Genomic DNA, 24,407 nt, shown 5'->3' with positions numbered 1-24,407 from the left:
TCACAGTATAGGAATTACATGTGGATTTGCCAGAGCTTTTGTTGTTTTTACTGGTGTCAGTAGGTCACACTGCAGGTGAGTTATTTTCCAGCTGCCAGAGAAGATGGACTGGAATGATTTGGTTTAGCTTCTGATTTCCTTAGTATCATTAGCATGAACCAGTGTATTGTGTTGTGTCCTTCTAGGACTTTAGTAGAAATAGTGACTTTAGTAGGAATAGTTGAAGATGCAAGTTGAAACAGGAAAAATGTGTGAACTGCTTTATTTCTAATTAAATCTCAATTAAGGTATGGCATGCAAAAGAGCAAAACTGATATCTAGTGTTTATTTCCTTTGCCAATGTTTCTTATCTCCTTGTCAATCTGTTTACTTAGGACAGAATATATTTTCAATTTCTTTGAGCCTTTCGCATAATATCTTTTAACACTTTTGAATCTTATAGCTTCAAGCACAAATGCCAGCCTGATACCCACTTCATCTGCTATTGCCAATATTCCAACAGCAGCAGTTTCCAGCATCTCAAACCAGGTATGGTGCTCCTTTTGTTGATCCAACTTGATACAGTTCATCTAACTAGCTCTTCCTCCCTATTCGTTATCGGTTTGCCATTTCTAAGAAACAACCAGTATGGGCCGTGGAGAGACCTTTTTCTGGATGCTCCCAGAGCTAGGACCTAGGATGGTTTCTCAGACTACCAACCAGTCTCTCTCACTCCTCTGCTAAGACTGAATGATATGATTATATCTGCTCCCTATTTAGCCACTCATTTCACTGTGAATTCCTTGTGGTCTGGTCTTGATCACTGTTATGCTAACTTTATGTTTAGATCACTGGTAACATCTTCAGTGTCTTAGAAGGTTTTTGGTTTTGTTGTTTTGTTTTTATGTATTGTTTTCTCTGTAGCAATTAGTATTATCAACCACAGTCTCCATGGATTTTTTCTCCTGGCTGCAGTTAATATTACTGTTCTTCTTGTTCACATTTTATGTTTGACTCCTTTTGTATTTGTTCATTCTTCTAGTCCCCAAGTTTTTATTGAGTTCCTGCTGTGTACCTGGAACTCTTCAGGGTAATGTCTCTCTCCCTTTCATATCCTGGCTTCTGTCATGGACAGTCTGTATTTAGTTTTCCACATGTTTACTATTTCATCCCCAGGAATGTTTACACATTCACAGTGTCCATTTACTACTTCCAAAATGAAGAGTCTAGTCCTGACCTCATGATCAGGCTTCCTGCTGATTGATTGGCTTTTTTCCTTTAATATCCTGTTGTTTCCCTAAGTTGACCATATCTAAAACCAACGTTTCTTTCCACCCTTTCTGCTGTTCATTTTCCTCCAAAAGGAATGCTGCTTTTTCCTACGGTGTCTCAATTCTTGTCAGTTACCCACCTGTCAGTGCAGGAGACATAAGAGACACAGGTTTGATCCCTGGGTTGGGAAGATCCCCTGGAAGAGGGCATGGCAATCCACTCCAGTATTCTTGCCTGGAGAACCCCATGAACAGAGGAGCCTGTCAGTCTATAGTCCATAGGGTCACAAAGAGTTGGAAACAACTGAAGCGACTTAGAACGCACACTATTTTTTTTAATATACCTACACCTAAAACCAGACCAGTCATCTTCAATTTTTTTTTTCCTTACCCAGCCCTGATCCAACCATTCCTGGAATTTTTTCTTGCTTGTCTTTTTATTTTTTGGCCACACCACATGGCATATGGATCTCTGACTAGGGGTTGAACCATGCCCCCTGCAGTGGAAGCTTGGAGTTTTAACCACTGGACTGCCAGGGAAGTCTCTGCTTTTTCATTTTCTATCGCTAACTTGTTGGAAGGTATTTTTGCCTTATATCCTACTAGATTTTTAACTCCCTGAGTTCAGCTAGTATGACTTACTCTTTTCTTTAATATTTCTTTTTCCTGTCCATGCACCCTCACACACACACGCATATACACCCACTGAATTATATTTGCCTTATGGTAGATGCTCAGTACTCTTTATAAATAATTGATCTGATCAATTAGCGTCTTCCTACTTGTCACCAGTATCAATATCAGTGGAATTTTTTTTAAGATGTGTTTGAGCTGTGCATCATACCCATTTTTTACAGCTTTTTTAAGGTTTAATTGACATACAGTAAACCACTCAGATTCCAGTGTATGACCTGATAAATTCTGTCACGTGTGCCTATGTAACTACCAAAAGTTCCCTTCAAATATTTTGAAATAACTTTATTTTTAAAGAAAATGATTTTTTTTTTAAAGAGAGATAGACTCTCTTTATACCCAGTTTTTAAACTGGGAAACTATGTAGGTTATGTGCTTTTTTGGTTCACGCTCATCTGTCCTTAAAAGCACTACTATCTAGTGCAGTGGTATATAAACTTCTTAAAGTGTAGAATCTTTCCTTCAAAAATTCTACACAAAAATTTATGCAGAAATTCTGTACATAAAGTAGGAGAAAAAGAATATTATAGTAGATAATGGACATTATGTGTACAATGCATGGGACACTTCCCTCTCAGCCTTACCCTAGCATCTCCTCTTTACTCTTGGGTTTCCACAGAATGCATTTTGAAAATCATTGGCTTAGGTGGAAAACTATATAGGTACATAAACGAGAAGTCAAGTTAATGTTTTTAATGTTTTAAGGAAATAATTATGAGAAAGAGGGACATGAAAGTCTTTTGTGTTGAAATTTGTGTTTTGCTCTTTCTGAGTCTTGTTTTCCTCCCTTATTCCCTTTGACCTGCAGGACTATCCCACCTATACCATCCTTGGTCAGAGTCAGTACCAAGCTTGCTACCCCAGCTCCAGCTTTGGAGTCACAGGCCAGACTAACAGTGATGCTGAGAGTACCACCTTAGCAGCAGCCACATACCAGACAGAGAAGCCCAGTGTCATGGTACCTGCAGCTGCAGCACCCAGACTTTCCTCTGGTAAGCTCTGCAGCTCTAAAAACTTTGGCTTAAGGGCATTTCATCCAGCCAGTAATGGTGAAGATTATTTTGTTCTTATCTAAGTCACTGTTACCATGCTCTAGGCTTTCCCTCTCAGGTGAGGGGTATTTTTAACACTGTATCCAGACTGTGATGAGTCATTGGCAGACTGAATATAAAACTTGATGTTGTGAACAGAAAAGGACCAAGAATGAAAAGACTTTATTTCTGACTCCCACTCTACCCTCCCTGTAGCTTGTCACAGAGAACTTCAGAATCTTGGCACATTTTGTAATAGTTGGAGAAGTCCAGTTTTAGTCTGTGCATCATTTTGGCTTCTGCTTACACCTCAGGGTGGTAGTTCTTAACTTTTTCTGTGTCATGGATCCCTTTAAGATTTTGAGAAAAGCTGTGGTCCTTTTTCCCCAAAGAAGTACATAGAGTTTAACCTACAAATTTAAACTTCTACCTTGGCAATGAATCAATGAATTATGATGTCCAGATTTTAATATCCTGACATAAAGACATATGTAAACGTGTCTTTACATATGTAAACATATGCACATACTTTTTATGTATCTCTATGTTTCATGAAAATTTGGTGATTTGCTGTTACATCCTGTAACTTGAAGGAGGACTGTCTATCGTTAACACTGATGCATTTTTAAAAACAGTGGTCTGCATCAACTAAAGCAGTTTTCTGTGCATCTCGCCTCTACTAGTCTTCTAATAGATGGACATACAGATGGTCACTGCTTCAAACCTGCATAACATTGAAATCATTACATGCGTTAATACCTTAGTTTTTAATTCATTTCTCTAAATATCTTTGTTCTTCATAACAATTTTAACTTTTTAATAATGGAGAATTTCAAACATAGGTAGAAGTTGTCAGAATAGTATGCTGCTGCTGCTAAGTTGCTTTAGTTGTGTCCGACTCTGTGCAACCCCATAGACGGCAACCCACCAGGCTCCCCCATCCCTGGGATTCTCCAGGCAAGAACACTGCAGTGGGTTGCCATTTCCTTCTCCAACGCATGAAACAGAAAAGTGAAAGTGAAGTCGTCCAGTCGTGTCCGACTCCTAGCGACCCCATGGACTGCAGCCTACCAGGCTCCTCCATCCATGGGATTTTCCAGGCAAGAGTACTGGAGTGGGTTGCCATTGCCTTCTCCATAAGAATAATATAGTGAACCCTTATATATATATGTCATCCAACTTCAACAGTTAACCACTTATAGGCAATTTTGTTTCAGCTGTGTGTACTAAGTCGCTTCAGTCGTGTCTGACTCTTTGTGACTCTATGGACTATAACTTGCCAGGCTCCTCTGTCCATGGGATTCTCTAGGCAAGAATACTGGAGTAGGTTGCCATTCCCTTCTCCAGAGGTCTTCCCGACCCAGGGATCAAACCTGTATCTCTTACATCTCCTGCATTGGCAGGCGGGCTCTTTACCATTAGCATTACCTGGTGACCTAGTATGTTTCAACTATACTTCATCTAATTCCCTCCTCAAATTCCAGGTCTCATGTCTCTAAAAGATAAATGCTTGATAATATAACCACAATGCCATTATCCTATCTAAAATAATTCAACAATAATTCCTTAATGCCCAAGGGTATTTATATTTCTAGTTTTCTCATAAACATTAAGAGTCTTGTTTTTGTTTAAAATCCAAGTAAGGGCTTCCCTTGTGGCTCAGCTAGTAAAGAATCCACCTGCAATGTGGGAGACCTGGGTTCGATCCCTGGGTTGGGAAGATCCCCTGGAGAAGGGAAAGGCCACCCACTCCAGTATTCTGGCCTGGAGAATTCCATGAACTGTATAGTCCGTGGGGTCGCAAAGAGTCAGACACAACTGAGCGACTTTCACTTTCAGGGTCCATACATTGTGATTGGTGAATATATATTTTGTTCTAACCTATAAATTCCCTCATCTCTTTTTCTTTCCTGTGTCATTTATTTGTTGAAGAAAGTAAATTGTTTTTTCAGTATCAGTTCAGTTCAGTCACTCAGTCCCGACTCTTTGCGACCCCATGAACCACAGCACGCCAGGCCTCCCTGTCCATCACCAACTCCCAGAGTCCACCCAAACCCATGTCCATTGTGTTGGTGATGCCATCCGACCATCTCATCCTCCATTGTCCACTTCTCCTCCTGCCCTCAATCTTTTCCAGCATCAGGATCTTTTCAAATGAGTCAGCTCTCCGCATCAGGTGGCCAAAGTATTGGAGTTTCAGCTTCAACATCAGTCCTTCCAGTGAACACCCAGGACTGGTCTCCTTTAGGATTGACTGGTTGGATCTCCTTGCAATCCAAGGGACTCTCGAGTCTTTTCCGACACCACAGTTCAAAAGCATCAATTCTTCGGCGATCAGCTTTCTTTATAGTCCAACTCTCACATCCATACATGACCACTGGAAAAACCATAGCCTTGACTAGACGGACCTTTGTTGACAAAGTAATGTCTCTGCTTTTTAAAATGCTGTCTAGGTTGGTCATAACTTCCCTTCCAAGGAGCAAGCGTCTTTTAATTTCATGGCTGCAATCACCATCCACAGTGATTTTGGAGCCTAGAAAAATAAAGTCAGTATAAATTTCACCAGTTATAAGCTTAGAGAGTAGCTTGCTGCAACCTACTGCTTTCTGTATTTTATTTAAATTGGTAAATGGATCTAGGATGGTAGTTTTCAACTGGAGGTGGTTTTGTGCCTCCTGCTTGCACCCTAAGGCCCCCACACCCAGGGAATTTGGCAATGTCTGGAAGCATTTTTAGTTGTCACACTGGAAAGAGGGTGCTGCTATCATCTAATGGGTAGAGGCCAAGGATGCTGCTTAACCAGCATCCTAAAACGTACAGGATGTCCCCTCACAACTAAAATTGTCTGGACCAGAACGTCAGTTGTACCAAGTTTAGAAACTGATTGCAGGCTTAATTTTTTGGGTGGGGGCAAAATGACTTTATGGGTAAGCTTTTTCATTGCAGAGGCAGGCATACAAATTGTAGTTATGACTCTTCATGCTGTTAGGTCTGAATTTCCAAATTGCTTAAGTAAAGTTTGTTTTCCCAGCCTTTATCCCTGCAACATGATTCTTAAAGGCAAAGAGCCCACTCTGGTTCTTACAGCCTGTGACTACACTGGCAATACCAGTGTCTTACTTTTCCTTTTCAGGAGACCCTTCTCCAAGCCCATCTTTGACCCAGACCACACCAAGTAAAGATGCTGATGACCAGTCCAGGAAAAACATGACTGGCAAGAACCGGGGCAAGAGGAAAGCTGACGCCAGCTCTTCTCAGGACAGTGAATTAGAAGTATGGGAAGAAACTCATTTGAGTTACCACCTGCTTTTTTCTTTTCTCTTTTCTTTAAGTTTATCAAATACATTTCTGAAACTCATCGAGGTTATGTGGTCCTGTGTTGTATACCGTTTAATTCCTGAGCAGTAGAAAATGAATTGGCCAAGTGTGAAAAGAGAAGTGTAAAAACACATTTATCTATGCCCACATTTTACCATATCACTTTCAGATCCTTTTTACCAACAGCGTTGAAAAAGCTTTTTCAAATTTAGGTAGCCAGGTAACTTTTTAAGGGAAAGAACAATCTGTTCTGTATTCCAGAGGCAAACAGAAAGAAAAGGTATCATATTCAAAAAGCAAAGGGTATCACAAGTAATGTCATACTGTTCTCCATTTCAAAATCTTAGCGTAAAATGAGAGAACTAAAGTGCTTTAGGCCAAGTTTCTGTGAAACCTGCAACCAGATCTGGTAACTTGTAAATAAGATTGGCTCTCACTTACTCTGTAATCCCTATAGAAATTTATTATGGATATACATTTGGCTTCATTATTAAAAAGACTAGAAAGCCATACAATATTCTAATAATAATGGAGTTTTGATACTAATCTTTTTGTTTTCTTTAATTTTTCTACAATGTGATCGTTTAATGAGAAGAAAAAGCCATATTTAAAAATGAGTCCATTGAACATGTTCATAAGACATTGGTTAATTGAGGCTATGTTTGGAACCTCTCTTCCCTTTTGTTACTAGCAGGATGGGAATGGGCTGGGAGAGAAAGAAAGAAAATCTAAAGACCTGATATATTTCATGGGAAAAACTGAGAATTCACTTTTTTTTTTAAATTGTGGTAAAGTATGTATAAAATTTACCATTTTATAAGTGTGCAGTTTTAAGTACATTCACAGTGTTGTTCAGAAGTTTTTCATGATTACAAACTGTGTACTCATTAAGCAATAACTTCCTATTCTCCCCTTCTATTAGTTCTTGGTAACCTTTGTTCTACTTTCTGTCACTATAAATTTCCTGTTCTAGGTATTTCATATAAGTAGAATCATACAAAATCTTTCCTTCTGTGTCAGGCTTATTACTTCACCTAGCATAATATTTTCAAGGTTCATCTCTTCTGTAGCATGTTTCAGAACTTCATTCCTTTTTATGGCTGAATAACTCCATTGTGTATATATAGCATATTTTGTTTATCCATTCATCTGTGATGGACACTTGGGGTTTTTTCACCTTTGAGCTATTGTGAATAAATCTGCTATGAACACTGCTATACTCAAAAAATCACTTTGAGCCCCTCTTTTCAATTATTTTGGGTATAAACCTAGGAGTAGAATTGCTAGACCATTTGTAATTCTGTGTTCAGATTTTTGAGGGACCACCAAAATGTTTTCCAAATGACTACACCATTTTACATTCCTACCAACTCTATACTAGGGTTCCAGTTGCTTCCCTTTTTTGCGTATTCTATCCTAATGGGTATGAAATGGTGTCTCGTGGTTTTGATTTGCATTTCCTTAATGACTAATAATATTGAGCATCTTTTCATGTGTGAATTGGTCATTTGTCTATTTTATTGGAAGTAATGTCTAAATCCTTTCCCCATTCTTTAAATTAGGGGGTTTTGTTTTTGAATCTTAGGAATTCTTTATTCTAGATTTTAATCCCTTAACAGATATATGATGTGCAGATATTTTCTTTGCATTGTCTCTTCACTCTCTTGATGGTATCCTGTGATGGTTAACAGTTTTAAATTTTGAAGTTCTGTTTTGATTACTTGTGCTTTTGGTATTATACTTAAGGATTTAAGGTTATGAAAACACCTATATTTCTTCTAAACATTTTAATGTTTCATCCCTTAAGTTTAGGTCCTTGATTCATAGAGTTAATTTGTACATAGTGTGAAGTAAAGATCTAATTTTATTTTTTTGCACATGGATATTCAGTTCCCTTAGGACCTTGTTTTGGAAATGCTTTCCTTCCCCCTTTGTTCGTGTATCCTTGCAGAAATAATAATAATAATAAATTGACTCTCTCTCTCTCTTTGTGTATATATATATGTGTATATATATATATATATATATATATATATATGGGTTTATTTCTGGGCCCTCTCCTCTGATCCATTGGTCTGTGTGTCTCTCTTTATACTAGTACCACACTGTTTTGATTATTGTAGCTTTATAGTAAATTGTAATATCAGGAAACGTGAGTCATCCAACTTTGTTCTTTTTCAAGACTATTTTGGCTCTTTATGGTCCCTTGAGATTTTGCACAAACTTTAGGTTAGTTTTTCTATCTCTTTAAAAAACAGTGTTGGAAAACAACTACAACAACAGTATTTGGACTTTGATAGGGATTTAGTGTACAAGTCCTGAACTACCAGTTAAATTTGTTCCTAAGCATTTTATTATTTTTTATGCTTTTGTTTAATTCCTTTTAGGATTATTCATTTCAAGCTTATAGAAACAGCTGATTTCTGAATTCATTTTAGTAGCTCTCAGCAGTTTTTTGTGGGTTCTAAAGGTTTTCTCTGTGTGAGATCACATCATCTGTGAACAGAGGTAATTTTACTTCTTTCTTTCCGGTTTGAATACTTTTTTTTACCCTTTTCTTGGGTATTTCTTTTACCCTTATTCTGGCTAGAATTTCCAGTACCATGTTTGAATAGAAGTGATGAAAACAGAGACATACTTCTTTTATTCTTCATCTCAGGGGTAACACTTTCAGTTTTCCACCATTGAGTATGATATTAGCTGTAGGTTTTTCATATATGACCTTTATCATGATACGGAAATTGCTAGTATATTGAGTGTTTTTGTCATGAAAGTGTGCTGAATTTTGTCAGATGCTTTTTCTGTATCAGTTGAGATGACCATGTGGGTTTTTTCCTCTGTTCAGTTAATGCAGTGTATTACATTGATTTTTTTTTTTCTACACTGAACCATTCTTGCATTCTGGGAACAAATCCCACTTGATCTTGATGTATAATTCAATACGCTGCTGAACTTTGTTTGCCACTGTTTTGTTGAGGTTTTTGCATCAGTGTTCAGATGAGAGATTGGTCTGTAGTTGTTTTGTCTTGTTTTTATCTGACTTCAGTATCAGGGAATTGCTGGCTTCATAGTGAGTTAGGAAGTGTTCCTGCCTCTTCAGTTGTTTGGAAGGTCTGAAGGATTGTGTTTGGTAGAATTCACCAGTGAAACCATCTGACCCTGGCCTTTTCTTTTCTTGGGATGTTTTTTATTATTGATTCAGCCTCCTACCAGTTAAAGGTCTATTCAGATTTTCTTTTCCTTTTTGAATCAGTTTGGCACATTGTATATTTCTAGGAATTTGTTGTTTCATCTAGATTATTTATTGGTGTATAACTCTTCATAGTATAAAGGATTATAAAATCCTTTTTATTTCTTTAAAATTGGTATTAATATCCCCACTTTCATTTCTGAAATTATTAATTTATGTCTTCTGTCTTTTTTCTTAGCTAGTCTAACTAGACGTTGTCAATTATATAGATCTCTTCTAAGAACCAATTTTTGGTTTTGTTCATTTTCTCTATTTTTTTCCTACATTCTGCTTTTTCCTACCCTTTTCTAACCTTTATTTTTTCCTTCCTTCTACTGGCTTTGTCTAGCAGCGTAAACTGTGCAGTTTGGTTATTGATTGAGATCTTTTTAAGGTACACGTTTGAAATTATAAATTTCCTTTGGGACTTCCCTGGTGGTCCAGTGGTTAAAACTCCCTGCTTCCAATGCAGGGGGCACAGGTTTGATCGCTGGTTGGTTGGGGGACTAAGATTCCACATGCTGCGCAGTGTGGCCTTAAAAGCAAACAAAATGCCTTCTTAACTGTTTCCACAGCATCCCATAAATTTTGGTATGTTGTTTTTTGGTCTTCATTCCAAGGTATTTTCTCATTTCACTTGTTATTCTTTTTTATCCACTGGTTGTTAAAGATCATATTAATTTTCACATATGTGTGAATTTCCCAGTTTTTCTTCTGTTATTGATTACTTGTTTCATTCTACTATGATTTAAAAAGATGCTCACTCACTTTTTAAAATATTTCCCTCATTCAGCGGGTATTTCTGTGGGACTTAGATGAAACCATCATCATCTTCCACTCCCTTCTTACTGGATCCTATGCCCAGAAGTATGGAAAGGTAATTTGAGTCTTTCTTCCTTTGTTATAACTGTCCCTCTCTATGCGTGCGGGTCACCAAGATCACTGTCTCTGTTATCTCCGTCTTACCTATTGACCTTTCACCTTTCACAGAAAACTTCACCTGGTGGCTTATACCAGGCAGACTACATGGTCAGGCAGAGTTGATAGAGCTGGGAACTAGACCCCGGACTAGTACTGAAAGCTGAAGTTGGTAGAGAGTGGTAAGGACTAAGTATGGGGCTGAACTCAAAACAGAGTGGAGTCTCGGGATTACCTGCTCCAAAGACTGATCTGTTATCCCTTACATCACATGTGACAGTCCAAACTGAGAATTTTATTTAGCTGAGAATCTGTGAGATCTGAACGTTTAAAATATTAAATAACTTTCTAAAATAGATTGTATAGCTTCTTAAATGAAAATGTACTGAGCAGAATTTAAGTTTAGTCCTCAGTAGTAACATCAGTTTTGATAGAGGGATGAGCTGTTTTTGAGGTATTGTCTGTATATTTTGATACTAAATTACCTCCAGGTTCCTTTTTTTTTTTTTTAAGTTTCTATGAATAAATTTTATTAAAATATCTGCCTCATTTACCATCCTACTTTATCTACTCCTGATTATTTCTTATTGTCACCATTTGTTTCTATTAGAAGTATTTTCCATAGGCTTTTAGTATCTAGGCTGGTAAACTAACATAAGCTTATATACTCTATAACAAGACTGGTTATGAAAGTATACAAAATAAGATCATACCACCTTTAAGTGAAGGTCTGATAGTTCTTTTTAAAGCTATGTGCATTGGTTTTCCTACAAATATTTCTTTACTGATTTCCTGGTTGTTTAGATTGTCAGATTACTGACTTCCAGCGTTATACTATATGTATGTATTTGTGTGTGTGTGTGTAAGATAATGAATATTGCAATAGCAATATTTTAGCAATAGTTAGAATTTCTGCTGAAGCAGGGAATTTTTCCAAAAATTGTTTGTTTGTTTTTTTAAGTAGGTTAAAGTCCTGAAATTTTTAACTTTGTACCATCTAAGCTTCTTATAACTGTGAATGAAATTGCATCAGTAATAGTGAGAAGCACTTTTGTGGACCAGTGTTGTTTTGGCCTTGACCTCAAATAATTTTGAAACATTTAGAGGTAAGAACTGGTGCTGTAAGTGCCAAGTCAAACAAATTCTCTTATTGCCTTTCAGGACCCAACAGTAGTGATTGGCTCAGGTTTAACAATGGAAGAAATGATTTTTGAAGTGGCTGACACGCATCTATTTTTCAATGACCTAGAGGTATGCATTTAAAATTGTTTCTGTGCTTCAGTGAAACACTTTGTTCCATAACTTATTTATTGAGACTATTATTTTTCCTTTTAGAGGAAGTGTGGTTAAACAGGGTAGGTATGGGGAGGCCAACTGGGCACTTAGGTATACATAGTCTTGAAGAAATAGTTCCTTGGTTAGGTCAGCACAGTCTTGTTTCTGGGCTTCAGTTTTATTGGCTCAAAAATTTGATTTTGCTAGCGTATTTGGAAGTGATCTAGCTCTAGCTCTAGTGATCTAGCCACCCCATCAGGTAAAGCACTGATACTAAACCAGCGTTCTGATTTACTCATCTACATTAAATAAGAATTGAAGGTGGCATTGGTTGTACTCTTAATTGTATTTTGACTGTTCTTCAGTTTTACCTTCTTAAAACATAGTCTCTTGATTTGTCGGATCTGTAGAGGGCTACTCTTAACTTGTATTTCGTACTTGCTTATTGTCCATGTATAGGTAAGCCGTGAAGTCCAGGTCATTTTATATTTAGGTGGAGGGAAACCTGGGAACACTGAGAGCTTCTTGGTTAATTGTTTTGGCTTTGACATTTGAGTTCATCTTGACGTAAACATGGTGTAGTGGAGAGAGCACAGAACTGGGCGTCCGAGGACCAGACTTTGAGTTCCAAGTTAGGAAAGTTATCTCCCCATTCTGGGCCTCAGTTAAGCAGTTACCCTACACAGGGAACTAGTAACAGCTGTTCTGTTTGAAGATAGGAATGCATTGCCAAGACACTGAGGTGTGAAGGAGCAGATTTATCACTTAATGTCCTTTTGAATTTTGAACTCTGTATGACGTATATTACCTACTTTTTTAAATAGTGAAAATTTTAAAGTAAAATAAACACAAAGTAATCTTTCTCTTCAAACACAGTCTAGTTCTACTCAACGGACAGTTCTCCAAAAGTTAAATTAGTAGGGCTCTAAACTCCAGTACTTTTATGTAAGCTCCACAGTGCTTTAATCTTCCATCAACTTCACATGTTGATAAATTGGAACATTATAGTTTTTATTCAACAAACATTTATTGAAAACGTACTATGTGCCAGTAATTGTTGCCAAATTGTATTTGTAATGATTTTCTAGACATAGTCCTCACTCAGGACTGAAAGTTCTGTGAAGAATTTGACCTGAATGTGTTCCTGCCCCCCAGGTCAGTGGTTCTCAACTTTAGGGGGCATAAGAATCACCTGGGGAGCTTGTTAAAAATGAAGACTCCAGGACTTCACTCACAGAAATTCTATTCAAAAATATGCATTTTAAAACATCTTCCCCAGAGGATTCTGATGCAGGTGGACACCGTGGCACCACCCTAAGTGTGCCAGGAATAAGTCTGTCAGTTAGGCAGTGCGTGGCATTTTACCTCAGTAGCAGTGTGGGCTTAGAGGAAAGAACCCGTGGATTCAGATTGAAAGACCTAAGTTCCTTCTAGTTTCTTTCTACCACTCACTAGTTTTATGACCTTGGGCCAACCATTTTATCTCACTTTTAGAATATGAGGAGATTGACTTAGGTGACCTCTTCTAATTCGTAAGTTTGAATTTACAAATTTCTATTTCAGTCATTCTCAGTTTTGATACTGCACACACTGTACGAGCATCTTTCATCTGCAAACACTTACTGAGTACGTGCTCCATAAGGGCACTGGACTAGACTGGCAGGTTCAAAAGGAGATGTAAGATACGGTTGTGCCGTAAGAGGCCGACACTGTGATAGAGTGTACAGTCTAATGCAGGACATAGGCACGCCTGACAGTGTAAGGGAGCTCCTGCTTATACCTATGGGTTGTGGGGAAAGCGAACTACGAGATAAGAGCATAGCTGAGGGTTGGTATGGCTAAGGAAGATTTCATGAAGACTGAGGAATGTAAATTAGCCCTTAAAAGAAGTTGGACAGCAATGGGGGTGAGACTGATCCTCCACACGTAAGAAACCATAAGGTATTTCGTCATCCTGCCATTATTTGTGGTATTTTTACAATATATCATGGTAATAATAGAACTGCTCTCTGGGATGAAATAATGGGTGATTTTGTCTTTTAACAGGAGTGTGACCAGGTGCATGTGGAAGATGTGGCTTCTGATGACAATGGCCAAGACTTGAGGTAATAAAAACAATGGTATCTTAAACATCAGTACATCTGTTATGCTCAGGTTCAGAGGAAAACAAAGATGGCCCTGAAAGGGCTCACAGTCCATTAGAGAAGATAGAAACAAAGACAGTTGATGATGGCGTGCGGCGTGAGAAGGTGACAGTAGAAAATGTAATGGGATGTAGAGTAGAAAGTAATTGTGATGGTTGTGGGGAGCTGGTGGTGCCAACACTGGAGTGGCCTTCTCAACACAGTGGAATTTGAGTATAATCTTGGAGATTGGGTAGCATGATGGAATGAGACAAAAGCATTCCAAAGTAAAGGATATACTAGTTTCTCTTTGGCCAGATTTTCAGTCAAGAAAAGTGTGCTTCCAGATTGGTTACTCTTAGATACAAGTAAGCATCAGGTAATTTCACCAAGGAAGTTAAATGGTGGGGGGTCTGGTGGTGACAATCTTAAACATTAATATCACAGTGAATGCTAAACCAGGGAGGTCTCAGTGGCAAAATGCTTGCTCAGTCTCCTCCTGTGTCTCTTAGGTACAGTCTTCTAGCCCAGTAGTCTTAGCTAAGAATAATCCAAAAATTTGTCTCTGTTACATTTAAAGATTTTTAGAGAAAAAATTGTCACACCTTTTCATGTTAATGTGTTTTATTAACATTTATTCCTTTCCATAGGCGAAAGGTTCCATGTGTCTACCCTAAAATTGTTTCCTCTGTGAATTCCCAACTCTAGAGCAGATCTGGACACATCACTTAGTAAGGACACAAACAGCCCTGTGGTGCCGAGGAAGAGGAGAGGTTTCCCTTCGGAAACAGCATCCAGCCATGCATGTTGTGCTTTGCATAGCTGTGGAGGGCACCATTCTTAAGAGATTGTACTCACCTTAGGAAAAAGCGTGGTCTGAAGCAGTTTACGATCCACTCTGAGCTCTAATGCTCTTTTGTTTCTCGTATACATATGGCCGGGCTTCCCTGGTGGCTCAGATGGTAAAGAATCTACCCGCAACATGGGAGACCCTGGTTCGATCCCTGGGTGGGGAAGGGATCTTCCCTTCCAAGGGATCCCCTGGAGAAGGGAATGTTAACCCACTCCAGTATTCTTGCCTGGAGAATTCCATAGACGGAGGAGCCTGGTGGGCTACAGTCCATGAGGGTCAAAAAGAGTCAGATAAACGACTGAGCAACTAAGCACAGCACATACATACAGCTAACTAGTAATGGCCTATACTTTTATTGGCATCTTTTTCTTAAATATAGAATCTCACACTTACGGAATTCTGTTTTGACTTTTGAACCAAGTTGTCCCTAATTCCATCAGTCATTTTTAAATCTTGACTTAGGAAGTTGTCATCCCTCCCAGGGTGTTTAACTGTAACAGTTGTCTATTGCTGTGTAACAAATTACTCCAAAGCCTAGTAGCTTAAAGCAATTACCGTTTATCATCTCATTGTTTCTGTAGGTCGGGAACTTGAAAGTAACTTAGCTGGGTAGTTCTGAATCAGGGTCTTTGAGATTAAAATCAAGATAGCTGCAGCTAAAATCATCTGAAGGCTTGAGTGGAGCCAAGGACCTGCTTCTAACCTATCATGCATGACTGATAGCAGGAGGCCTCAGGCCTCACTGTGCCCCTTCACGCGGCAGCTTGAGTGTTCTCACGTGACAGCTGACACTTAGAGCAAGCCCTGTAAGAGAAGTCTGATCTCTAAAGCCTAACACCATCACTTCCACCACATTCTGTTTGCATTCAAATACAGTCCATACATGAAGGGAGTGGAGTTAGAAGAGAGGCGTAGTGGCCCATGAACTTAATAAGCGAGTCAACAGATCCCTGAAGGAAAACATTCCCATTTTCTTACGTTATTAGAACTTGGGGTTCATTCCTCCCATTATTTTTTCACATTTCTCCTTTTTATATAGTTGCAATCATATTGTGGGTGTGTACAAAAAATTTTATATTCTGAAGGCTTTTTTTCACTGTAAGATGTCATCTATCATGAGTGAAAGGATGGTCTGTCTGAAGCCAGCCTCTAGGGGATGCTGATGCTCGAATTGTTCCTGCCCCTCTTTTTCCCTCTCCATCCTTTCTTTGATAGAAGTAACAGGGGTGAGATGGTGGACCGATGGAAATAGCCTCTGACATACAGAGATTAAGGAAGAAGAGTCTCACGGCGTTGATGTCAGATGCCTATGGAATAGGACAGAGAATCTCAGGTGGCCTTCAGCCGAAAACTCTGTGCGGTATAGATTTTCATTTTCATCATCCTCTATCTCTGCAGCAACTACAGTTTCTCAACAGATGGTTTCAGCGGCTCAGGAGGCAGTGGCAGCCATGGTTCCTCTGTGGGTGTCCAGGGAGGTGTGGACTGGATGAGGAAATTGGCTTTCCGTTACCGAAAAGTGAGAGAAATCTATGATAAGCATAAAAGCAACGTGGGTGGTAAGTGTGGCATATAACCAGCTAATTTTCTCTTTTGTTCTGATTTCCTGTTTTCCTTTCCAGGGTTTACCTTTGAGCTCTCGGATTATGAATTTGTGACACAGTGACATTTTAACTCTGTATTTAAAAAATGGTGTTTGATTGAAACCCCCTATGGGGAGGATGCTCTGCATTCCTCATGGATGACTCTTAGCATAATTTCACCAAGTTCTCTTGTTCTTTTTAGACAGCTTTCCTTTTTAAAGGAAATGTGTTCCATAGCTTTTGTTTAATGGCATGTGTTTTTTCTGGACTGACAACTACTGTCAGTAATATTTAAGAGATTGCATGTTTTTGGACAGATTTATCTAGCCATCAGGACAAGTCAGGTAGAATTAGCAACCAGGTCTATAGTGGATGGAAAACTAGGTCCAGCTTGATAGGTTGGCAGTATCCATGCACTGTGATTTGAGGGACCTTGGACATTCTTTCTGCCCAGATATGTCTCACATGTCAGGTGCCTTTATGCCTAAAATTCATATATTTGGAATTAATTAGCCATAGATTGTTCAGAGAAGAGACATTAGAGCACTAATCTAAATCCTTCATTTTGCATTTGAGAAAACTGATGGTCCATCATGAGTATCACAAGGGCGGGTCACATAGCAAGTTAGTGACCATACCACAACTGGACTCTTGGTCCAGTGCACTTTACATTCATACAGACCCCTCTTTAGTGACATGCCCTTGTGAGAAAATATTGAAAACTCTGAACCATCACCCTCAGATACCTACATCCACACAGAACATTGTGTGAAGTTTCAGGGATTCCCTGGACTGCCTAGAAGTATATGACCCTGGGTCAAGAGAGGCCTCAGAGCCAGTACTTTTTATTTTGGCAATCAGGTCATTTTGTTTTTTCTCTCTCACAGACATTAGCCTTTCTTTTCTTAGTTTTCATATACAACCTATGTGTCTGGTCCATTTTCTGCCCAGTGAGTGTCTCGACCTGGTTTCCTGAAGAAAGTGCTTTATAACCCTCTTTGAGAATCCCTGGAGCCTACCCTGGGAAACATATTAAAAGTAATATCCACCTGCATTTTTTTTTTTAAAAGTGAATTAACAAAAGTGCTGCATCATAGTAGTTAAATCTGACATAGGCATGCTTGTGTATGTCGTACATGACATGTATTTGTTTGGTTTTTGTTTTATCAGAAATGTTGAGAGTCATCTAATTGCAGGCTTACATTGTGAAACCATCTGTCTGAAAATAAATTATGAATAGTTCTACTTGAAATGATTTCTGTGTTTATGGCGTACTGGGAGTAGAATTTCTTTTTACCTTCACTATAGAAAAATTAGAGCCAGATTTATTATTTGAATATTCTAACTCAAGCATCTGATAGCATGCTCCCATCAGATGAACTCTTCTTTGTTTTGTGCTTAGTTATCTGATCTTAAAGCAGGGAGTGCTTCAGTCTGTCATCAGCCGGAGTTGTACAGATGATGTTCAGAATTTGATGATTCAACCTGGAATCTCAGGTTGACGTGTTGTGAAGAGGGTGAAAGCACTGTTGTCGCCTTGGGAGCAGTGTATGGAAATGGGAAGATTTTTGTGACCGAAAGACACCAGTTGCTCTGTATTCTTAGGCAGCCTCCTTTCCTCCCTGAGCTTTTGTTTTCTTTAGAAAGAGGCTGGAAGTGCTGCAGGCTTTTCCATTTGTAATTGTTCCCCCTTTTTAGGTTCTTGATGTCGCATCTACAGCAGTGCTACTCGGAGTATGGCCCACCAGTCTGCAAATGATGTTACTGGTTGGTTAATGAAAGAACGAGCATGAGCCAAATCCTAATCACAGTGTTTCTCTCAGCCGATTTTGTTGTGGTTATGCCCCACCAAGCAAAAGACTGGTGGAAAGAGTCAAAAAGGCATGTTGAGTAGGCTGCTCCAGGGCCTTGTCAAGGAGAGAGCGGTGATAGCTCAGTAGATATTTCAGTAACACACTATTTCCAAATTGAATTTAGAAGTTGCTTTCTCGATGCCAGCACAGGTCTTGTCAAATGATGAATGTATTTTCTTTTATTCCCAAAGGGCTCCTCAGTCCCCAGAGAAAGGAAGCACTGCAGAGATTAAGAGCAGAAATTGAAGTTTTAACAGATTCCTGGCTGGGAACTGCCTTGAAGTCTTTACTTCTCATCCAGTCCAGGTATGGAAGTGCTCTTTCCACGTCTCATCCTCTCAGAGAAATTCTTTCTCCCACCCTGGTCCAGGATAGGCCATTCCCGAAAACAGGCTGTAGGGAAGGGCGAGAGGAGTTCAGTGATGCAGGCAAGGATTCATAGGTGGGAGGCAAGGCCATTTTACTCTTAACAGCATGCCTTAGAGTTTTGAACATCTTTTTCTTTTCTCTTACTTTTTGCTCACAAAATTATACTCAGTAACCCAGAGTCTCTAGCACCTGAGGTGGATGGGCCTGATAACATCGAAGAATACATGGAGGAGACTTCACAAATACCCTAAATACAGGAAGCTCCAAAGAAATGTAGCACAGCCTCCTCAGGAAGGCAGGGTTCAAAAGCAAAAGGGTACATTAAGCAGATTAAGGAGATTTGAGCTCAAAGCTTAGAATGGGAAATAAAAACATAGCCTTATTCGTCCCTCCTTCAAAGCAAGAATTCCAGACTTGCAGCCTAGTAAACAGAAACTGACACCCACGGATGGATATCTGTGAAGGGAAAAGCTTGTGAAAATAATGGATATTCTGACCTGTGTGTTGCCGTTGTGTGACAAGCAGAGAGGACTGAAGTCGTACCTCCTTTAAGGGCTGAGTTGCGTTGAGGTGAAGTGTCACTGCAACTGGAAGCCTTGTCGTGTTTTCTGTAGTGCGGTGTCAGTACCATGGGTTCATGGAGTTTGCCAGCCATGCAGTGATCTAGAATGGAAGTGAGGGGAGAATCAGGGTGCTGCTCCGTGTCCACCACAGAATCTCTGCCTTTTAATTTGGAAAATAAGTAAACCTGAGAGCAGGAACTGAAGGTTGGCACTGAACAAATGTCATACCAGGAGCTTTGAGGTTAATTTTTCACAAGTAGATCCTACAGAGAAGGCTCATTTGAGTTCTTGTTCCCAGGTTGGTTTGATTTCACTTTTTTATTGTCTTTTTCTCCCTTCCAGAAAGAATTGTGTAAATGTTCTGATCACTACAACCCAACTGGTTCCAGCTCTGGCCAAGGTTCTCCTATATGGGCTAGGAGAAATATTTCCTATTGAAAACATCTACAGTGCTACCAAAATTGGTACGGCTTCAATTCTGTTTCTTGTGACTGGCCTTACAGTAATACTTGCTACTTAGAATGCTCTTATTATTTACCAGTCCTGCTGTTAGACCCTTTAAATATGGGTATATCTATAATTCTCTCTGCATTCTTTCCTGACATTACTGATGAGGCAGTTCAGGTTGACTCAGGACTTCGCAGCTTCACAGGATTCAAATCCAAGTCTGTCAGACTTAAAATGTATCGTGCTCTTTTCTTTTCTATTTGAGAGAATATAATACCTAGTTTAGAAATCTACTTGTGCCTCATTTCAGATTTATCTTTCATAGAGTGCTGCAGTATAGTATAATCAAAAAAACACCAGATTAAAAATCAAGGACTAAGCTATGTACTTTAAAATGATTAAATCCCTCACACCTGTTAGGATGGTTGCTATCAAAAAACAGAAAATAACAAGTGTTGACAAGAATGCGGAAAATTTGGAACCCATGTGTACTTGTGGTGGGATTGTAAAATGGTGCAACTGCTGTGGAAAACAGTATGGCTGTTGCACAGAAAAATTAAAAATAGGACTGTCGGGTGATCCAGCAGTCCTACTGCTGGATATATAGCCAAAAGAATCCAAAGCAAATCCCAAAGAAATATTTGCAAGCCTATGTTCATAGCAGCACTATTCTCAAAAGCCACAAGGTGGAAGCAACCCCAAATGTCCATCAAATGAATAGATAAATGAAAGGTGGTATGTACATACAGTGGGATAGTAGCCAGTCTCAAAAGGGAAGGAGATCCTGTCATGTGGGTTATGAATGTGTATGAACCCTGAAGACATTATGCTAATAAGGCAATCACAAAAAGATAAGTACTGCATATTTCCACTGATATATAAGGTTCCTAGAGTAGTTCGATTCATAGAAACAAAGTAGAATGATGGTTAACAGAAGCTTGGGGAAAGGGGAAATAGGGAGTTGTTGCTTGGTGGGTATAGAATTTTAATTTTGTAAAATGAAAAGTTCTGGAGAACTGTTGCTCAACAATGTGAGTACACTTATTATTACTGAAAAATACATTTTTAAATGGTTAGAAAAAGAAAAGAAACTGAGGACCAGGATAGAGTCCTAATTCCCCTGCTTATTAGCTCTTCCGGAAGTTACTGTGTCTCCTGAGCCTCAGTTTTCTCATGTAAGACGAGAAACTACCAGAGAGGTTTTGAAAATCAAATGAGACTGTGTATGAGAAGATATTTTTTATCTGCTAAAAATGTATTCAGTGCTGAGTATATGAAGTACTTGATAAGTATGTGCTGAATTGATAAGCTAATTGGCACCAGGTTTGTATAAAGCCAACTTGTTCTGCTGAGAAGGCAGCAGAAGGCAGCACACTCTAATCCTGTGTGCTGCACAAGGTCCAGTGACGACTGCCCCTGCCCCTGCACACGCTTTAGTCTGTGTCTGCAGTTGCGGCTTCCCTGTCGCGGCAGAGGAGACAGCTCTAGGGTGACGGTGAACTCTAGGGACCCCTAGATTAAAAGGCGTCAGGCACTGCCAGGGCACAAGAACACAGCCATGACAGAACCCTCTGTCCTCACGGGACTTAGCCTCCGTCAGTGGGGCTAGAATAATTGGTTTTCTGTATGGGGGCGGAAAGCAGAACTGGATTTCTTCTTTACGCTATGTGCAAAACTAAAATTCCAGGTGGACTAAAAATGTAACATGAAAAGCAAAACTTGCAATTTTGAAGAGAAATATAAAATTATCTGTATGACCTTGAGGTAGGGAGGGATTTCATTTAAGAGACCCCAAAAATAGTGTTTAAAAAAAAACAACAACAAAAAAGCAATCATTTTGGTTCATGAAACTTATATTCAGTGAAAGATGACATAAACTGACAAGCCAAGTCACAGACTGAGAGAAGATATTTGTAATACATGTACTTGTTAATTAGTAAAGAACTCCTGCAAATCAATAAGCAACATAATATAAAAAAAAAGTAGGCGTAAACCTTGGAATAGCCAATTTGCAGAAAAGGAAACCCAAATTGTTAGTAAATGCATATGAGAAGCTTTTTGACCTCATCGATTAAGGATCTGCAAATTAAGAAAATGCAAATTAAAATGTGATACATAGACCATTTATTAGGTTGACAAAAACTAATTTGAGGGTCTCAGACTATAGCCACATACCAAATTCTGCCCACTGCTTGTGTTTGTAAAGTTTTATTGAAACAGAAGCCGTGCCTGATCACTTCCATAGCTGCTTTCACACGGCAGTAGCAGACTTGAATAGTTGCAACAGAGATTGTATGACCTGCAAAGCCTAAAATATGCCAGCTCCTTCCTTTGAGTAATTCTCATTTGCAAAAGGAGGTACATGTAAGGACTTTTTTAATGCTGTCTTATTCATAGTAAAAGATAATGAGGAACAGCAGGTGAACCTGTCTGTGAACAGAAAATAGACATGAAACAATGGAATACTATAAAACACTTATAAGTAAGTGAACTAAAGCTATATATATATATATATATCCCTAAAGATTAGTAGTAAAAAGTGTTGAACACACACAAAAAAAACACACTGCAAATAGTATGTACAGTATGCAAAATTTACATAAAAGTAAAAAAAATTCAAAATAATAACCATACATTGTTTATAGATATATAGACTCATGGGGAGAAAGGAGGCGGAAGAATAGCATCAAATAGGCATACATCAAAAATTTCAAATTGTATGATCTCATTTCTTTATAGTTCTTTTTCCTTTTGGCTGTGCTGAGTCTTGGTTGCTGTGTGGGCTTGGCTGTGGTTACGGCCAGCAGGTCTCCTCTGTCATTGCGGTGCTCGGGCTTCTCATTGCAGTGACTTCTCTTGGTGCGAGCACAGGCTCTAGAACACAGCCTCAATAGTTGTGGCGGGCAGACTTAGTTGCTTTACAGCATGTGGAATGTTCCCAAACAGGGATTGAACCCATGTCTCCTGCATTGGCAGGCAGATTCTTTACCACTGATCCACTAGGGAAACCCTCATTCTTATATATATATTTGTTTTATCTAAAGCAACTCTAAAGTGTTAAGATTTGACAAAGCTGGGTTGGTGGTAGATATACAGGCATTTATTTTTATTGTTCTTTTTTTGTGTGGTTGAATTATTTCATTTACAAGGGATTTGATAGGGGAGATATATCTGAAACCTCCCCTTCAGATTTTGCTCCTGCTGCCACTGCTTTACTGTGCATTTTGTAAGAACTCTGATCATTCACTTAGCTTCCCACATCTGAAAGGTAGATTTCTGTGCTGCTTGATTCTGCGTCCTGGCACTCAGAGACTCATCAAACTAATGGACATGACTTTATTCCTTCTGACAATAAGTGTGCTTATTTGGTGATTTTCTCATTTCGTCCGGAGCTCATTAGCTGAGCTCCAGTGGTACCTGGTGCCATGGTAACCACAGCGAGCAGCTTGAGGCTTTCCCTCACAGAGCTGTCAGACGAGAGTGGGCAGAGGAAATGTTTGTTCAGTTCCTCTGAAATTATTTCAGAATTGCAGTTCTCTGCATGGCCACTCTGTGATCTGGACATGAAAGAGAATTCTCAAGATCACTTCTGAAAATGTCAACAGTGTTTCTAATAGAGGAAGCCCAGGAACTTAAATCTTCTCCACAGGCCTGAGCGTCTTGCAGTTACAGCTTCTATTGCTTGACATTTGGTAAGCTTACCACTCATTGGTCTCATCCTCCCGAACAGGAAAGCTAATCTCTAGGATTGTTTTGAAAGTATAAAATGAAAGTGTATTTACCAACTATGTTGGAATTATTTTTTCAAATGGCTACTACTTTACTCTGAGCTGTTAATAACTCACTCTTAATCCTTTTAGAGGAGACATTCCTAATTGTATTTCTTTCTTGATCATTGCAGGCCAGGACAATGAAAACATCTCAGTGTCTCTGTCTTCTAAATATGAGACTTTCCCTTTGTTAGGTCTTAGGTGAAATTTCTAAAATCCTACTGATTTAGGATCCTACTAAAAGTTTTTTCTCTAAATCATAAATTTGACTGTGCTAGTCTAGCAGAGGTTGGATTAGGTAGTAAGGACATAATGATTGAAGTGGGATTAGACACACAACTGTTTTAACACTTAATAAAAACATACATTAACTCATTATTAGTTGAATTAATTATTGTTTAAATTGGGGCTGAAGGTCTGGACTAGTGTCATCCCCTGAATCATTTGTGAAATTAATATGTATTTACTCAGCAAACATGGTTTGAATGCTTGATATCAGTGTAAGGCGTGACAATGCTGTTGTAAAATGGGAGTGTTGAAAAGGATCTCAGTGCATCTAAACCAAGCCTTGTATGATGAGTGGGAGAGTGAAGCTCCTTGTGTTAAGAGTGCACTAGAATCTGGTCCGGAGAAGGCAATGGCCCCCCACTCCAGTACTCTTGCCTAGAAAATCCCATGGATGGAGGAGCCTGGTAGGCTGCAGTCCGTGGGGTCACTAAGGGTCGGACACGACTGAGCGACTTCACTTTCACTTTTCACTTTCACACATTGGAGAAGGAAATGGCAACCCACTCCAGTGTTCTTGCCTGGAGAATCCCAGGGACGGGGGAGCCTGGTGGGCTTCTGTCTATGGGGTCACACAGAGTCGGACACGACTGAAGTGACTGAGCAGCAGCAGCAGCAGCAGAATCTGGTCCAGATTTGAGGTGCAGCCTGAGCTAGGCTTGTCACAGACTTGCAGTTGCTTAGCTGTTCCACCCAGGGCTTCTGAATATGGGTGTAAGGTTCTTGTTACTTATGTTGTAGTCATCTGAGATTTGTGTATTTCCTATAGTTGTATATTTTATTACAACAGTTTTCCAGCAGATGGCATTCAAGTGCCTTGAGGAAGAGGCACCTTTTTCTTATTCAC

At 39.2% G+C, this 24,407-nt stretch overlaps 2 protein-coding genes across 4 annotated transcripts in view; one reads left to right on the top strand and one right to left on the bottom strand.

Annotated features, from left to right (window-relative positions):
• EYA3 (EYA transcriptional coactivator and phosphatase 3) overlaps positions 1-24,407 on the top strand; it is a 96,198-nt gene that overhangs the window by 61,047 nt on the left and 10,744 nt on the right. For all 3 annotated transcript variants that reach the window (XM_055398627.2, XM_055398625.2, XM_088844052.1), the window contains 9 exons: positions 443-528; positions 2,752-2,935; positions 6,108-6,247; positions 10,315-10,398; positions 11,601-11,690; positions 13,761-13,819; positions 16,089-16,249; positions 18,318-18,432; positions 19,401-19,522. In XM_055398627.2, coding sequence (XP_055254602.1) covers positions 443-528; positions 2,752-2,935; positions 6,108-6,247; positions 10,315-10,398; positions 11,601-11,690; positions 13,761-13,819; positions 16,089-16,249; positions 18,318-18,432; positions 19,401-19,522 — 1,041 coding nt within the window. The remainder of the gene's footprint in view (positions 1-442; positions 529-2,751; positions 2,936-6,107; positions 6,248-10,314; positions 10,399-11,600; positions 11,691-13,760; positions 13,820-16,088; positions 16,250-18,317; positions 18,433-19,400; positions 19,523-24,407) is intronic.
• The window catches only part of XKR8 (XK related 8), a 40,082-nt gene continuing 20,636 nt past the window's right edge, over positions 4,962-24,407 (bottom strand). Inside the window, exons 3-4 of the mRNA XM_055398631.2 lie at positions 19,039-19,158; positions 4,962-5,507 (exon numbers count right to left, since the gene is read on the bottom strand). Of these exons, the coding sequence (XP_055254606.2) occupies positions 5,134-5,507; positions 19,039-19,158 (494 nt within the window). The 3' untranslated portion in view covers positions 4,962-5,133. The remainder of the gene's footprint in view (positions 5,508-19,038; positions 19,159-24,407) is intronic.

Source organism: Moschus berezovskii, chromosome 2, assembly GCF_049115385.1.
Source record: "Moschus berezovskii isolate FMDL1 chromosome 2, NW_MosBer_1.0, whole genome shotgun sequence".
NCBI lineage: Eukaryota > Metazoa > Chordata > Mammalia > Artiodactyla > Moschidae > Moschus > Moschus berezovskii.
Note: the sequence above shows the minus strand (reverse complement) of the source record. Positions and strands in the feature narration are given on the sequence as shown.